Raw genomic sequence first — 15,764 nt, 5'->3', positions numbered from 1 at the left:
GATGTTTTATAATGATCTCCAGGATTAAATCTGAGGGCAGGGTGATGAGGAGCATCCAAGGGTTTCTTGTAAATAAACTTGTAAATCAGTGACCGTCTCATTAACTACAATTTGTAGTCAGTAGAGCTTATACCTCAGTATCCTGTGATACTACATTATGGTCCCAGATAAGTGAGATACAACACAAGATGTTTGATTTTTATTTAAAACAGTTTTATTTATCAGAAACAGGCACAAAGCTTTTTTAACATATTAAAAATCAACATGCAATAGAATATGTATAAATCCACTAAATTTAGGTTTTCTCTAGACAGCACCTTTGTTAAAAATATAACACATTTTTTGATTCGTAGTATAAATAGTTTTATGACTAAGAAAAATAAAGCATCAAACACAAACATGTGTTTCCTATGACTATGTATAATAGCAGACACTCACTTGAAAAAATGATGCAATCTGAATGCAACTGAGGATAAAATGGAACAATAAATGCAGACAAACAGTAATATAAGAATTAGATTAGCATTAAACTAATAAAGAGTGACTCTGAGAAATATTCACCGATAGCTGTTTAGCTTAGATGAAATCAACATTAGTTTGGAGACTGAACTTTTCAGCAGAGGACACAGCTTTTACTGCTCGAGGTTTTACCTGTATATTCTGAGACAATACTGCAGTCTTATGAATACGTCACAATGTAAAGCACCGATACAGTAGTGATTGATGTCGTCAGTGAAAAGCAGGGTCAGTTATTGCTAAGTGAAACTCAGTAGCTGTAGATAATAGAAGTAAACAATAATACAATTCCTCCATGAGATGTTAAATAAAGGCAGGTTCATAGTCTTTGAGAACAGTTTAAAAAAAAAAAAGACATGCATCGTGTTTCACATGGGTGTTCTCATTAAAAGTGCTAACGCTACTAGTTATGTAACAAAAGAAGAAATAGTTCGTCACACAAAACGTGGGGCTGGGTGGTCCGTAAAGGAAACAGTGATGACGATGCTATCTGACAAGAGGCTGCAGTTAAAGCCAAAGAGTTTTTAACTGGTTATGAAACAGTCTCGTTCTAATATTACTGCATCTTAATGACCAACAACGTTAAATGAGACAATCAGGGAGAAAATTGCCTTTTTCTATAAACTATTCTTAATGTCTGCTTTCGGGTCAGATTACCTGCGAGGTCAGATGCAACAATTTAAGGCATTCTTCTTCCTCTTGATAAATAGCGGTTAAATAACTTAGATTTGTTCTACACCCACACTTAGTTAAGAGTATCCGCTGTGCGACTGCTGAGAATAGAACCACATGATGAGTGATGATATTATTCAAATATGTTCTTCAGCAGAAAAACCGCAATGTCAAAAAGTGGTAAGACATTTGGAACTAATTAAATGGAGCCACTGAAAAGGGTTGTGGATGGAACCAGGGAAGACATGAACTTCATCAAAGAAGTAGGTCCTGCCAGGGATCAGTTTAGGTTTGTTGCAACGATCAGGTGTTTTCAGGATGTAAGGCAACGCCAAAGCTTTGGCAGTGCAGCTCACTGCGTCAATTTTCATCACATCGCGGAACACGACACTGTGCAGAGATACACTTTCCACGGTCCCGATATTCACTAAAGGACATAAAGAAAAATGTGTAATGTTTTTCAGAGACAGCAATTGCTCACAAATTAAAAAAAACAACCTTTAAGTTATAAAGTGGTGTCTTACTTTCTTTACGAAGATCTTCAGAGTTCAGATTGTTCACTGACAGATACCTGAATTCTGAAAAAGAGAATTATAAAAACATATTTCTGCTAAGATGGAGAAACTGGCATATGCATCAAGATAGAATGACAAAGATCCAGTACTATTCTGTGAGTTAGGGACAAAATAGAAACTGACCATCATTCATCTTGGCCTGTCCTGGTTGGTGTAAAGGACTCAGCTTCTCGGCACAGCACGACCACAGAGACGTGTCATAGTAGAGGTGACCGCAGCATCTGTGTCCGCTCTTCTTAGAGTAGTGCACCTCCTTGTCCACACCTGAGCAGCAAACATCTTGGTTCTAAAGTCGGCATAGAATTATGAACAAAATGAAAGTCACATTAACATGCTTGTTTGAAATCAAACCCTCAGAGATTAGTGAGACTGACATCACTGCATTTGTCCATGACATAGAGTAAAGATGTATATGTTAAACAGGTCAAAGACACAGTGATGGATGTCCCCACACTTACGGGCAGAAGTGCTGTGATTTGTGCACCAAACCAGATGGCTGCATTAATATGATATATATTAATAATAACTGATCATTTTAGCCAGAATTCTTTTTATATAAAAAATCTAAATGGTTGTGTTGAGTTTCATATTAGAGACATTTTTCAATTCATCTTTGAGTCCAAGGGAAAACTGGTCAAAATTTAAAGAAATTTCCTGAAGGCAGATTTGAGATATCATGTTCAAGAGGCTAAAAACATGCCTTGTGTGGGCACCATGCGCTTGACCTTTGACCACCCAAATCTAATCAGTTAGTCCATAAGTCAAAGTGAACATATGTGCCAAATGTGATGGTATTCTCTTAATTCGTTCTTAAGAAGGCAAAGAAATGTGCTTTGTAAGGTCACAGTGACCTTTGACTTCCAATTTGCTACTCAGGTCACCCTCAGTCCAAGAAAAGGTTTGTGCCAGATGCAATGAAATCCCCTATAGGTGTTCCTGATGTATCACCTTCACAAGAACATGAGGTCACCTACACCTTCAACCACCAAAACCTTATCAGTTCATCTTTGAGTCTAAGTCTCACAAGGCAAAGGGGGGTTTTGAGAAGTCATAGTGATATTGACCTTTGACCTCTAAATTCTGATATAGATCGTTCTTGAGTCAAACTGAATGTTTGTTCCAAATCTGAAGAAATTCGCTCATGGAGTTCTTGAGATGTCATGTTCACAAAAATGGGACAGATGGATGGACTGACAACCGAAAAACATGATGGCCCCGGCCAGTGGCTGCCTACAGCAGCTCCTCATCACGTCCAGCCTGTGATAAGGAGGAGGAAGAGACGGAGTTCCCTTTCCAGGAATATTTAAGGTCATGGATATATTTTAAACAGACATAAGCAATAAACCTTTCAGACTGTAAACTGCCAGTATTATTATGATTATTTACGAACACACCTTTTGAAGAATGGATCCGCAGCACTGGGCGTCTTTCCCGTAGCTGCCTAATGATGTCAGGTTATGGAGTGTCCCTGCACAGCACTTCCTCGGGTCATTAATGTTGTATGCGTGAATTCCACAACAATGAATGTGTTCACCTTTACGATGTCTGGATGGAGAAACAGAGCTTATATTTAATATCATTAACATTTCTCAAGCAATTACAATAAATAGATCTTATATTCAGGCCTTTATGATGCTTATTTTATCCAGTTAGGGTAAAATCACTTCTAGATGTTCCAGAGATGTTTGAATTCAATAAAAGTATTTCAATTCAATATTTGATTGTCTCTAGGATTTGAAAAACTTTTAAATACGAAAGAGATTAAAATATGCATAATTCTTTTTTAATAAATTACTTATTCTTTCTACGACCCCATCGTCAGATCAGAACAATAAAATAGCAACAGTGAGTCAAATTCAGATACAGCACAGAAAGTCAGTTTGATTTTTAGTATTAACAGACAAGCGGCAATACGCTGGTCTTAACCATAGACTTGACATGACCGCTCCGTGAAAGCCTCTTGATCGCCACCCAGTGGCTGGCGGCAGCATGACCTATACTGCACGTTGACGTTGGTTGCCACCCGCCAATAAACCGAACGGAGAAGAAGCTCATAAATCCCGCCTCCTCCATTTTAGTGGATGGGACACGAGCTAAATCAAAAAGTCAAAGTACATGTAAAAAAAAAAATTCTCAAATATTATTTCTGTCATATTAGCCATTTCTTATCATTCAGATGTTGTTTGTGTGCAAATTTTTTCGGTAAGTTTGGCTAAGTTTTAATTAGATATTTGATATTTGATGATGTGCCGACTGGACCTTGAAACCGTGGCTCCACACAATGAATACTAATGCATAGGCTCTGGCTCCAAATGAACTAAATGAATCCCGCTCGGATATTCTATCTACCCCTATATGGGTCGGCCTGAGAAATCATTGGTAGGCCTATTCCCAACCAAGAGCTGAAGATAACCACCAAGATTTAAGAGTAATTATCAAGATACGCTAAGCCCCACCCTTTACAAAGATACTTTAGTGATGTTTGTTTATACACCGATCTTGCTAATTTACAACAGAAATATTTATCTCAGTCCCCTCAGGATGCAGACCAAGGAATTGTGCAGGTCGGGACCGTGACACAAGTAACTTGCTAAGTTTAATATAAATTGAAATAAAACTGCCTGACCTCACTGTGGCAGTAAAACAGGGTGGGTGTAGTAACAGAATCCAAGAATCAAGACGGCAGAAACAGCCCTTTCCCGGTATAGTATCTGGGTGTGTTTTAAAAGAAATCTGAAAAAATAACACTGCTTCAATGTAGACAATCTGTTTGTCTCAGAGTCTAGACTGAATCCTCACAGAGACAGTCTGGCGTGCCTGTTTAAGTGGGGCTCACACATCGTCACTGCTCAACTATGGAACACACAATTTTAAGGGGTCATAGTTGGAAAAGAGCAGACACATACCAGAAGCTGCAGCATACCAAGCTGATAAAAATAAATGTGCGACTGTCTAACTGAATTCTCATGATTATTTAGACTAGCATGAAAACACGAGCAGACATAATCACCTATGACCATCGCAGCAGATCTCGTGTTGAGGCAGGTACGTTTCTGTCCCACAGCAGTGTTGTCCAGGTGAGCCATGAAACTGAGAACAACATAGAGTCCCTTTAGTAGGATTAAAAGGAATATTGGCATCTGAACATTCCTCTCCATCTTCTATGTCCTTGTACAAGGTGCCGTTACAGCACAGAACTCTGCGTTCTGCAAAGCCATACGCCGTCTGTCCACAGCACTTCAAGAATCAGAGAGAATACATCTATAAGTGTGCAGCAATGTATATACACGCAGACACACACAAGCACTGCACATATACACTGTACTGGCACATATATATGCATATAAGAATATAAGGATAAATGCAGGTTAGAAAAACAGTGACCTTTGCAAATATAAATTTCCTAAAGTCTTACCAGGATGTTGTTATATCTTCCTTTTGCAAATGCAAAAACGGTAGGGACGCTAACTTTAGCAGGGCTTTTAGTCCAGTAAGTCCAAATCTTTTTTTTATTTTGCTTTCTCCAGAAAAACCTGGGATGTACTTGTCCTAGTTCTCAGACTCGTACAGAATTATTTGTATTCATTATATTCACTAGATGTGCTGCATTATTTTTCCACAAGCAGCCACACAAAAGAGATTCTGCCTCAAGTTTTTTCTTTCTTTTTGCAGGTAAAACTGATTATTGCAGAGCCTATAAACATCACTGGAAACTGTGGTTTAAGTTTCCCAAACTATTTCCTAAATGTTCCACCCAGCTGAATCGGATGTGGAAATTACTTGACGTATCCAGGGCTCCTTCTTTGATAAACATCCATCGCAGCAGACTTGTGTGTGTGGGTCATACACTGTGGGGGTGGCATCACATCTGCCTAAATAGAGAGTGGATACAGGGCAGAGCAGTTGTAGAATATAAAAAAAGTAAAACAGGCAGAAAACGTGGGAATTATTAGTTGGAGGAAGGATGACACAATACGTATGAATGCGAGAACATGCATACTTGGGGATTAAACTGTTCCGTAAGCATTCATGTGAGACTGAAGTGTCGACTGTAATGTTCTCAGGGGCTGGCAGGAACATTTTATAAAATGTCTGTAGCAACTGATTGGGACATTTGCATTCTCACATACAGCCACTTCGGCAAATGTCCATACTTCAGTATATGTGTGAAGACAGCTAGTGAGACTCTTATCCCTCTCCTGTTCCTCAGTGTTGCTTTAAGCTGTACATATACTGTAAATGAGACACTAAAGATCAGGGTTTGGGTTTTCCACTTTTTCACTGGTTTTTACCTCAACAGCAACAAGAAAAGAGCCGGAAAATTTGTCCTGAAAGAGGCACCAGCAAGTAATAACCTGTTGGGTCTGTTGGGATGACATCACCTCAGGTGATGCATGGGTTATTGCTTAATGAACAGGAGCTGCCAGCATCTGTAGCCTACAGCGAAGGAGCTTTTTCCAGGGCATTAACTAAGCAATAGTTGCTACAAGGAGCCTCCCTTCTTATACAGCCAATCTGCCCTGATATAAATCTAGTGAATGGAAACTTTGTCTGAAACATGGTTGCAAAAAACATCCAGCGTAGAATTAATAACCCTGAAGTTTCCATTCTTTCTTCCAGAAAGCAGACATCCAAGATTACAAGATTTGTTATGGGTAGTTTCCAGTGCTGGGGCGGTGGCTTCTTCCGTTTACCACAATCATTTAGCTCTTGGCCTTAAAGGTTCAGTGTATATTCAAGAAATTCAATATAAAATTATCCTAGTGATGTTTTCACAAGTATGAAATCCTCTGAATTTTACCAATTGTGGTTTTCTTTACCCTAGAATGGGCCCTTTATATTTAAGAACTTTATATTTACATTGAAATTTGGTCCTCTCTACGGAGGCCGCCATGTTTTTAACACTAGCCCAAACTGGAAAAACTAAACACCTTTTGAACTGAAGTCTACCACAGGTTCATGTTTGGAAGGGGAAGGTGAATTGAGGGTTATCCAGCTGCAGCATGCAACTTCACCACTAAATGCTGTTGATTTCTACACCCTGAACAAGATGGCAGCAGATTGTTTGGCCTCATTTTTGTACAGCGGGAGAAAGTGGAAACATGTCAACCACCTTTATTTACAGTCTATGGTTCATATCTTCAATGAAATGCAACAAAATCTAATTAGGTTGTCCCCTTAAAGGAATAGTTCACCCAAAAATGATAATGCACTCATTATCTACTCACCCCTATGCTGATGGAGGGGTGGGTGAAGTGTTTGAGTCCACAAAACACTACTGGAGTTTCAGGGGTAAACAGTGTAGCAGCCAGGTAGCAGCCGAATCCAATACAACTGAAGATATTAGGGCTTATCTTCAGACGTAAAAAAACCACAGAAAAAGAACATAACATGCCTCCATACTGCTCCTGTGGTGTACACCATGTTTTAAAGCATTAATGTCGCTGATATCTTCTGACGAGGTGCATTCAGGGACCGTCAGAAATGCTAACGTCAGCTAGTTTAGCCACTTATGGTGGACTTTTAGGCGTAAAACACAGTGGAAATGACCTTGTTTCGAGTCGAATATGAATGTCATGGCTTGTGGACACTTGGATAACACCACAGGAACAGCATGGAGGCATGTTATGTATTTTACGTCTGAAGATAAGCCCTAACATCTTCAGTTGTATTGGATTCGGCTGCTTCCTGGCTGCTACACTGTTTACCCCTGAAACTCCAGCAGTGTTTTGTGGAGTCAAACACTTCACCCACCCCTCCATCCGCATATTGGTGAGTAGATAATGAGTGAATTATAATTTTTGGGTGAACTATTCCTTTAAGGGGGAGATGTAACTACATACTAAGGTGCAATGCTTGTTGAAGGATAATTTGCATGGATGTCTTACTTCTTCTTCTTCCTCTATCAGAAGCATCAGATAAGACAAACACAAATCTTGAGTCATACCTGAGTTGAAGTGACGTGTTGTATGCTCTCTCTCACAGCACTGCAATTCATGGGGGTTGTAACATGATGAACCACAGACACGTGTGTGTGGCTCAGTGCTGTAAATGTGCAAAGATAAGCATAAATAAACAGAGGACCAGTCCATATCAAATCACACGAGCACTACCACATAACACAAAGCATGATCGCATAATGCTTTTTACAGTATTCTATGTGAGCTGCAAAGTGTTCAACACACTTTTTAAGATACTAAAAGTCATATCAGATGCATATTTACACAATCCTGTCAATGGTTACATAGTATCCCACTGATCTACAGGTGGCAGTAAAGTGCGAAGAAACACACCAACGACAGCAGAGAAGAAGAAGACTGCTAGCTCATAAACTTGGATGTAAATAACTCAGGATGTAAAGTACTTCAAACTCAGCGGTGCAAATATTTCATGAGAAAGTAAACATGTTCAATGTGTTTATTGGACACACAATGCATCCTGGTGGGTAACACTCACTGTAAACTTTTGTTTCTTGGCAAGAAAACTCAACCAGACATTTTATTCACCCAGTAAGATGGACAACATAACAACTCCCCAAAAGTGAAGCAAAGCCATCATGATTTCCCCCTGGTGGCTGACTTCATTATCAGCTGGAACTGACTTGTGACTGGTCACGGACATGTATTGAAGGGACCTTTCTACAGAGGCTCCATCCCCCGATCACTACTGTGCAGATTCTGGCCCCAAATGTGCAATGGCAGCATTAATGTCCAGGATATTTTAGCTTTGTTTCTGGATAGTGGGCTGAAGTGGAGACGCGTCGTCCATCTTTATATACACTGTATGGTTCAAACCAGTGTGGTGGTGAACTCTTCTGTAGTTCCTCTTAAACCTACATGTCACTATTTGTTTCTGATTATGAATAATGTATGAATACTTTATAGTTTTGAATGTCACATGCACATTAGGATAAATTTGCAACAGTTTATGTGTAAAACCTGAGCTTGATGTGTTTAACACTGGGTCAAAATAACCAGTGTTAGATTGGGTAAAAACAAATCACACAAACACTGGCTTAAAACATTTGGTTGACTTACCACTTGGGCTGAGGAATCAGTGTCTAAAAAAATGAGGCACAAAAATGTTAATGTCCCCAACTGTCCTTCACTGACTGATCTAATTATTCAAATATTGTTATCAACAAAAATCAATCAGTGTGGAGTTTATCTATCGCCTTGGGTTGCAGTATACCGCCTCGACATACGTGGGAGGTTATTGTTACGGTGCAAAGTTTGGGCAGTTGAGTAATTGTTGTCTTTCATGACTAACATAAATTACGTAAACTGAAGATAGGAGTTTTGGGGGATTTCTTACCTGCGGGCGCACACCTGTGGGCACAAAGCACAAAACATTTTGAGTGAATGTGGAAGATAGGAAGCGTCACCATTATTTGCAAGAAAGATAAAACTTGTTTGTCAGTGACTCATCAACTGTTTTGAAAACAAACCAAAAACAACATATTCAGCTCACTCCGTCACGTACCTAACTCGTGTGCACAGCAGATGGAATTGATGGGTTTTATCTGGAGAACTTCAGTCTCACAACAGCACTCAGTCTTACTGTCATACTGCTCTTGACCACAGCACTTGTGGTGGCTGGACTTCCAGGGCAGGATCTTCCTTTTCTGATCCGGACCGCAGCACAGGTGTGTGTCCGGATCAAAAGCGTCTGCAGAGACGATCAGAATGAAATACTGTATCAATGTCACCTCTACCATAACGTGCTGTTCTCAGACATGACATAAAATCCAGCAAATTGTGTCCAGACTTCATCCACAGTTTGCCTTTCACACATGCACAACGCAGCAGGAGGTTGTCTGCATAGACGTGTTCAAAACAGCAACAAATCCTCCACATTATTCAGGTGAGACGTGGAGCAGCAGGCAGATACTTTTGATCCCGGCTGCTGCGAGATTCACGTGCGTTTTCTTGACAAACACACAGACACCAGTGTCGACCACTTATCACCACAAACATTCACTCACTCTTGACATCTTCGTCGGTTTCTTCTACGTGTATGAAGCCACTTTTTCTCTGGGAGATATTTGGTTTTGCTTTTTTTCATTTTTGCGTCTCTCCGCATGCTAGAAAGCGTTATCAAGCCTCCCACTCGCTCACTGGTGAATGCAGCAGGGGATCGTCTGCTGTTCGCTCACATCGGATTCTGCAGACTTTATTATAGGGGGGCCAGGTGGAGAAACTCTGCAGATAATCCGTGAGGGTCTCACTTGGACATTTGCATTCACAGATGCACCTCCTTCGGAGAAAATGCAAAAAATCTCCAGAATCCAGTGCACAGCTTTAGCTAACATTTGTATCTAATACATAGCGGCTAATTAAAAATGTCATTACATAATGACATTTTGTTTGCAGTTCTACTCACCTTTATCACAGTACTGGGCCTTTGGAGCAGTTTTCGTCACGCTTGCCAGAATTTCTTGAAAATATTTAGAAAAATTATCACATATTAATTATTAGTATTTCTAGTAAGTGACTAGTTTTTTTAAAGACTACAGACAGGACAGGGGCACTTCAGGGGCCAATCATATTTCACCTAGGCCCCTGCTATTGTATCCGTCCCTGCTACACAGGCTTGTATAATAATATTGTTTTGACCCAGATTTAGCCCACACCAAACAATCTGGCCCACATACTGCGTGAAATGATGGCACTTGGACGGTCCGCTCCTGTTCACTATTTGCTATTTTACAAGAGGGCCCACTTTAGGCCTCACTTCCAGGCCACGAGAAGGCCAGAAGTGCCGCATCATAGCCTGAAGTGGCCCACATCCATATGCTATCTATGTTGTTTCTCTGATTAAGTTAGAAGAAAGGTGCCAGCACAAAAGCAAAAGTTGTTTTCTTACAATGGAAACAGCACAAGTGGAGTTTATCGACTTGTCTGTACTTGCAGATTTTTACATCTATTTATATTGAGATGAGAACAGTCATTGATTGCTCAATCTGAAATGCCTCAGGACTAATACAAATTGCAATTAATGTTTGAATAGATATGACAGTGTGATGTATGTTAGATGTGTTATATTGCTCTTATCCTGCAGTGTATAGGAGCTGTATGAGTTGAGAGTCCTCCAGTCTCACCTGACTCTTTCACACAGCAAGATGATAGAATGGGTTGTATTTTGAGACCATCAGGCATTTCACAGCAGCAGTGAGTCATGGTGTCAAACTGCTTGTGAGAACAGCACCGGTGGTTATTAGACGTGCTTGTCAGGACCATCCTGTTGGGCTCGGCCCCACAGCACATCTGCTTTTCCTTATCATAAGCCCCTGTGAACAAGATTGCCATGATTTTGTAATTACAAATTATCAAATTACTTCAGATATAACTAATTTTATATGTTACTGCATATCCTTAAAGTGTTTGGATAGAATGAAACAGAGCAGAATATGTTACATATGTTTGTGTAAGACTTGATAAAACAGTTGCATCACTTGCATCTGTAAGGAATATCCAACATGACTGCCATAGGTTCTATGATCCTTTTCCATTGGACAAAAAACTCCAAAAAACTGCTTACACAAGTTTTAATCAGCTCCTGCTCTGAACCATCAAACACTTACACTTTATTGTAAAAGAGGTAACACAGTTCAATACTCTGTAAACAAACATCTGAAATGTGTCTGGTCATACTGTCCTGCAACAACGCTTGTCAATTAGAAAAGATTATTCTAGTAGGCATAATATAAATTGCACTTGTGTTTTGTAAGTGTGTTTATATGATGATTCACATCCATAGATGGAGTGTGCAACTCTACTCACTTTTTCCACAACAGTGAGCCATCGGAACAGGTTTGGCTACAATGGCTGAATCACAGCACATTTGGTTGAGTGGGTTGTAAGCCTCCAGTCCACAGCAGGCTGACACTGTTTCACTTAAATCCTGTGTTACTTTGGCGGTGAAAGCAGAGATCAGGTCAAGATACAGACGCCAGCATTGTTAAATGCTGAAAGTGCTGCGTCAGCACTGGGAAAATTCCACACTCAGAGAGAGGCAGAGTTCAAGAAAGAAATTAACCACGTTAGAAGGAGGCCCATGATCTAAGTACAGAACCTGAGAACATCATGTGAACTAAATAGTTAGAATAATAACATATTGATACCAACATGTCACAACAAAAGACAGCTTATTGATCTGATTATGTAATCAGCCAATGTATAATATCAATCAGATACTTCAAACATCATGATGACAGAAAAAAGTGATCTCAGTGACTTTGACTGGGGCCTGGTTGTTGGTTTCAGACGAGCTGGATTGAGATTTTCACACAACAGCCTCAGAGTTACCCATCAAATACCCATGTGAGCGGGTTGGACAGGTTGAAGCTAACAGAAAAGCAGCATGGTCTGATGAATCTGGATTTCCACTGAGGCTACAGACGATAAGGTCAGAATTTGGTTAGCGTCTTAACATGGGCCTAGCCTGCCCTGTGATAACAGTCCAGGCTGCTGCTGCTGCTGGTTTTATGGATGTGAGGAACTTTTTCAAACGTTTGGATATTTCATGCCAATCAATAATTGTTTGAATGCTAAAGCCTGTTCCTTCATGACCATGATTTATTTTAATGGCGTCTCAAACTGGTTTCATCAGTGAGTTCAGGGATTTTCCTGGGGCTTCCCTAGTCACCACATCTAACATAACAAGCCTTTGGAATGTATTGGAAAAAGGGATTTGGCAACATCGATATGCAGCTGACAAAGCTTCTTGGTATGTTCAGTATTTCTCATCGAAAGTGTCAGCATTTTCTTCTTCATGCTATTTAGTGCTTTAGTTTATTTGATTGAATTCTCTCCCTTTTCACAAGTTACACAGCTCTCCTCCTGGTTTAAACAAACAAAATCAACATTAGTTGCCGGTTTCATTTCCATTACCTGATAATGTGCTTCCAAGTGTTACTTGACAGCAAGTGGCTAGAGCAGGGTTGAAAGGCTGTTTTCCACAACATGACAGTCCTGGCTCTGTATGAAGTTGATCCTCACAGCACACAGCCTCGCGAATGTCATATGTTTTTCCCATACATGATGGACTGCAGGACAAGGAATCATTGACACATCATTGTAAATATGTGAAAAAAGTTATTTGACTGTTGAATTTTGTCAATATACATTTCACTTGCTTTGTAATGCTGCCCTCTGATGGACAAGTGAACAGTTACACAGGAAAGCCGCATTATACACTTCACGCTGCAGAGCTCGACACATTTGTATATGTGAACATATCACAGAGGAAAAAACCTGACCCAACTGTAACAGTACTAGTTTTGGGGTAACCACAAACCAAAATAATGTTAATGAGGTTGGAACTACAAAAATGGCATAGGTTCACTAATCATACACATGCAGGCACACACAACCTTGTACTTTTATCTTTTTGAGGAAATTCATTGGCATAATACATAACCTGTCTCCATGCCCTTAGAGGACATTACATTGACTCATTTTGATTTCCTGTGGACTTGAAAACGTGATATTTGATATGTGACTATGAAACAAGTTTTGGTCCCTACACACCCACACACACTGGCATATTTCACCCGTGGGGATATGCTTGCATTCATTTATGGAGACAAAAATAATGATAATAAACCAATTCATTAACCTTTTCTTATCAATGTTACAAAAAAAAAAAAAGAAACATGCAAGGCAAATACATGAGAGTAAGATAAAGGAACAATAGAAACAATAAAATATATTAGATCACATGAATAGAGATAATCAGGATAAATAACCTTTAAACATTAACCTAACTTTAACCACGGAGCCTAGATTTTCGTCCTCAATTACATGGTTACTCTTCTGAACTTTGTCGCCACAGATAGCCTCTGACAGAAACACACACACACACACACACACACACACACACACACACACACACACACACACACACACACAGAAAAGAAGGTGAACACTCACCGGTTACAGCTCTTATTAGGGACTGCGTTAGCTTCCTTGACAGACTCTGTCAATAAACACACAAGTACATTGGAGTCATGGAGCTCCCTTGGCTTGACCAGACCGTGTTGCTGATGATCTAAATGTGTTTACAGTGGGAAACAGGATCCCACCCCACCCCAGACAAACTTTTCAAAGTGATGCTTCAGTGGCCCTATGACATGAATCATTAAAGAAAGTTCAGTAGTTAATGAATAATCCCTGTACTTACCACATTGAGTGATGGAGCTGCAAATCAGCCACACTGAAAGAATGCAAAAAATTAAAAATATTAGATCTTCTTATATCAACCAAACCAAAAGTAGTGGTATTTGTGGGAAGATGCGCCTGTAACCATACCTAATCCAACAATCCAAGGTGGAGCCATGTTGGAGCTCTTTCTTTTGAAGCATCTAGCAGCAGCCTCTGCACTGAGTGAGATGCAGAGATGAGACTAAATAACATCATTAAGCCACTCCTCCCAAATGATATCACCTCATAATATTTCAAACCTGGGCAGTCACATGCTACAGCCCAAAATAAACACAAACAGAGAGTCCATATGTTTTTTTTAATTATTATTGTTTGCTACAGGTTAATACAATGGAGGGGAGTTCAGAATACCACTGAGTTATCATCACACAGGTATTCATCACACAGCACTGTGGTGTTGCCTTTAAATGCTTTGTTCTTCTGGTAGAATGAACTTTCACAGGATTGATTTAAAGTTGTATAACCGGATTTATTTGGAAAGTTTGACTGTTGCAGGGACTGTTTCTTAATCATTTTGGATCCATGCCTGTAGGTGTTTTTCTGTGGGTCCTCATTTCGACGCCTGTTCCTGTAGGTGTGTCTCCTGGCTGGCTTCCGGCCACCTGCACCTTCCCATAGTTCCAGCAATAAGGAATCATGATATTATACAGGCACACTAAGAAATCATGATTCCTTATATAGTGTGACACTATAACACGAGAAAAGGAAGTAATGTTTCAACATGAATCTGTAGTAGAAAAATTAACTAAGTATGGTTGACAAACTATTTTGGAATTAGAAGTAAGTTTTTGCAACCTTGTCTAAAGACTTTTATGACCTGTATCTACATATATAAACAAACTGTTCAAATGCTTTATGACCTGAGCTGTTTTATGGTCTGAACTGTGTATGACCTGAAAACTGCCAGACCCTTTTGCCACTTATTTACCCTCCAAAGAACGGAATGTATGTCTGTTTATTTCCTTAGGAAACACATGTAAATCAGTTGTTTGTGTTTAGATTCCTCTCTCTCCTGCATCTACAGAACCAGTCTTAACTGGTTCTGAGAGACAGCCTTAGTCCTCCTATATAAGATGCTTGCATTTGAGTGTCCTGCATCTTCACTCTGAGATCCTTGTGACTCTCTGTGTTGATCCTTTCTGCAGAAAGCCCCTATTAAAATACACGTGGATAACTTTGGTGTTTCCAGCCTCTTGTATTTCCAGATTTCCATCACAATTTGGTGTCAGAAGTGGGATCGCACGACTGGACGCATCTGGACTCGGTGTCAGCGGTTGACTGATCATCTTGGAAAAATAGTTTCCAACCTTAAACCTCCCCATTAGGACGGGTGAGACGGAGGGACCGAGACCCGAGCCCGGATCGTCTCAGCGCTGCGATTTATCTGGTGAGGATCTGAGATTTCAAGTGTATTTTTATTTATTTATTTTTTTTACCAGCAGACATAGTGTTACGAAGAAGTTGGTCTAAGAGGATTGGATCCTCCAGTCGGGTGAAAGACCCCGCAAATTTTTAACCAAGGTTTAGAAGAAACCTGGAAGGTAGACTGACGAGGTACCTTTATAGAGTTGTTTCGACTGCAACCACAGAGAGGACATAATACTGAGTTGTATTTGCATTGTGTCAGGCAACTCACCAAAAGCATGCTAAATAGAGAACTTCTTTAAGGCACTATGATTCATGTTGGTCAGGATTTTTGAAAGTGTGTTAAAAAAAAAAAAAAAGAGACAAATTGAGAAATTACCAGTGACCAAGTTAGTAAAAGGAAATTACTATT

At 39.9% G+C, this 15,764-nt stretch overlaps 1 protein-coding gene across 1 annotated transcript; it reads right to left on the bottom strand.

Annotated features, from left to right (window-relative positions):
* Positions 1-1,037: 1,037 nt before the first annotated feature.
* On the bottom strand, positions 1,038-14,230 carry si:ch211-195m9.3. Its single transcript, XM_034604820.1, has 17 exons — positions 14,075-14,230; positions 13,947-13,979; positions 13,697-13,742; positions 12,656-12,810; positions 11,546-11,680; positions 10,864-11,052; positions 10,146-10,199; positions 9,246-9,431; positions 9,078-9,091; positions 8,801-8,823; positions 7,711-7,808; positions 5,544-5,635; positions 4,774-5,000; positions 3,158-3,308; positions 1,887-2,049; positions 1,713-1,766; positions 1,038-1,615 (listed from the first exon to the last, which is right to left on the bottom strand). Exons 1-17 carry the CDS (start codon positions 14,100-14,102, stop codon positions 1,359-1,361), a joined length of 1,905 nt encoding a protein of 634 aa, XP_034460711.1. The 5' UTR covers positions 14,103-14,230; the 3' UTR covers positions 1,038-1,358.
* Positions 14,231-15,764: the final 1,534 nt, after the last annotated feature.

This window comes from Hippoglossus hippoglossus, chromosome 13 (genome assembly GCF_009819705.1).
Source record: "Hippoglossus hippoglossus isolate fHipHip1 chromosome 13, fHipHip1.pri, whole genome shotgun sequence".
NCBI classification, from domain to species: domain Eukaryota; kingdom Metazoa; phylum Chordata; class Actinopteri; order Pleuronectiformes; family Pleuronectidae; genus Hippoglossus; species Hippoglossus hippoglossus.
Note: the sequence above shows the minus strand (reverse complement) of the source record. Positions and strands in the feature narration are given on the sequence as shown.

What these genes read in the sequence shown, in the direction of transcription:
- si:ch211-195m9.3 (XM_034604820.1), bottom strand. Translation starts at nt 14,102, where the DNA reads ATGGCTCCACCTTGGATTGTTGGATTAG. An exon ending in CTGATTCCTCAGCCCAAGTG is followed by an intron (nt 7,809 to 8,800) that starts GTAAGTCAACCA and finishes GCACATTTACAG; the next exon opens with CACTGAGCCACACACACGTG. An exon ending in ACAGGCCAAGATGAATGATG is followed by an intron (nt 1,767 to 1,886) that starts GTCAGTTTCTAT and finishes TCTCTTTTTCAG; the next exon opens with AATTCAGGTATCTGTCAGTG.